Source organism: Myotis davidii, unplaced genomic scaffold (assembly GCF_000327345.1).
Source record: "Myotis davidii unplaced genomic scaffold, ASM32734v1 scaffold4383, whole genome shotgun sequence".
Taxonomy (NCBI): Eukaryota; Metazoa; Chordata; class Mammalia; order Chiroptera; family Vespertilionidae; genus Myotis; species Myotis davidii.
In genome coordinates this window covers 6,320-6,989 of record NW_006294474.1, presented here as the reverse complement: position 1 = coordinate 6,989, position 670 = coordinate 6,320, and the positions used below count along the sequence as shown (strand labels likewise).

Sequence of the window (670 nt, the reverse complement as noted above, 5' to 3'; positions counted from 1 at the left end):
CTCTCATGTCATTGATGTTTCTCTTTCTCTTCCTTCGTATTTGAAATCAACAAAAATGTATCTTAAAAAATAATTGTTGGAACCTGTTTGATTCCGTGAGTGCTCAGTATGATAGATGTAGCCACACACACAAGGTTATCTGGGCGCCTGCCTGTGTCTGAGGCCGCACAGAGATGGTCACGCCAAAATCTTGGAAAGTCCCTGAACAGCACAGCGCCCGGGCCAGGCCTCGGGGACAGGGTGACGGCGCCCCGCGCGGGAGGAGGGGCAGGACCGAGTCCCAGGGCCCAGGTCTGCGCTCAGGGCTCCGCAGGGGACAGAGTCTGGGGGGCAGCTCCGTGTGGGTGACTCCCCAGCGTCCTGGTTTCACTTCTCTCCCAATCTGTGTCGGCGCTTCCTTCCTGGAGATTCGTGACGCGGGCCCACTCCTCACTCCCATTGGCTGAACGATTTTCCGAGCAGCCAATCAGCGTCCCCACAGGCTCCCGGTTATAACTCCTCCACCGAAAAGCCAGGACTCAGATGGTCCCCCCGTCGCCGAGGATGCGGGTCCTGAGCCTCCCCACCCTCATCCTGCTGCTCTCAGGGGCGCTGGTCCTGACCCCCAGCTGGGCCGGTGAGTGCGGGGTCGGAGGGGGCGGCGGGGCGGGGAGGAGCGAGGGGACCAGGC

General features: G+C 61.0%; 1 protein-coding gene across 1 annotated transcript in view; it reads left to right on the top strand.

Annotated features, from left to right (window-relative positions):
• Positions 1 to 543: 543 nt before the first annotated feature.
• The window catches only part of LOC102758675 (patr class I histocompatibility antigen, B-2 alpha chain-like), a 2,966-nt gene continuing 2,839 nt past the window's right edge, over positions 544 to 670 (top strand). Inside the window, exon 1 of the mRNA XM_015567177.1 lies at positions 544 to 616. Within this exon, the coding sequence (XP_015422663.1) occupies positions 544 to 616 (73 nt within the window). The remainder of the gene's footprint in view (positions 617 to 670) is intronic.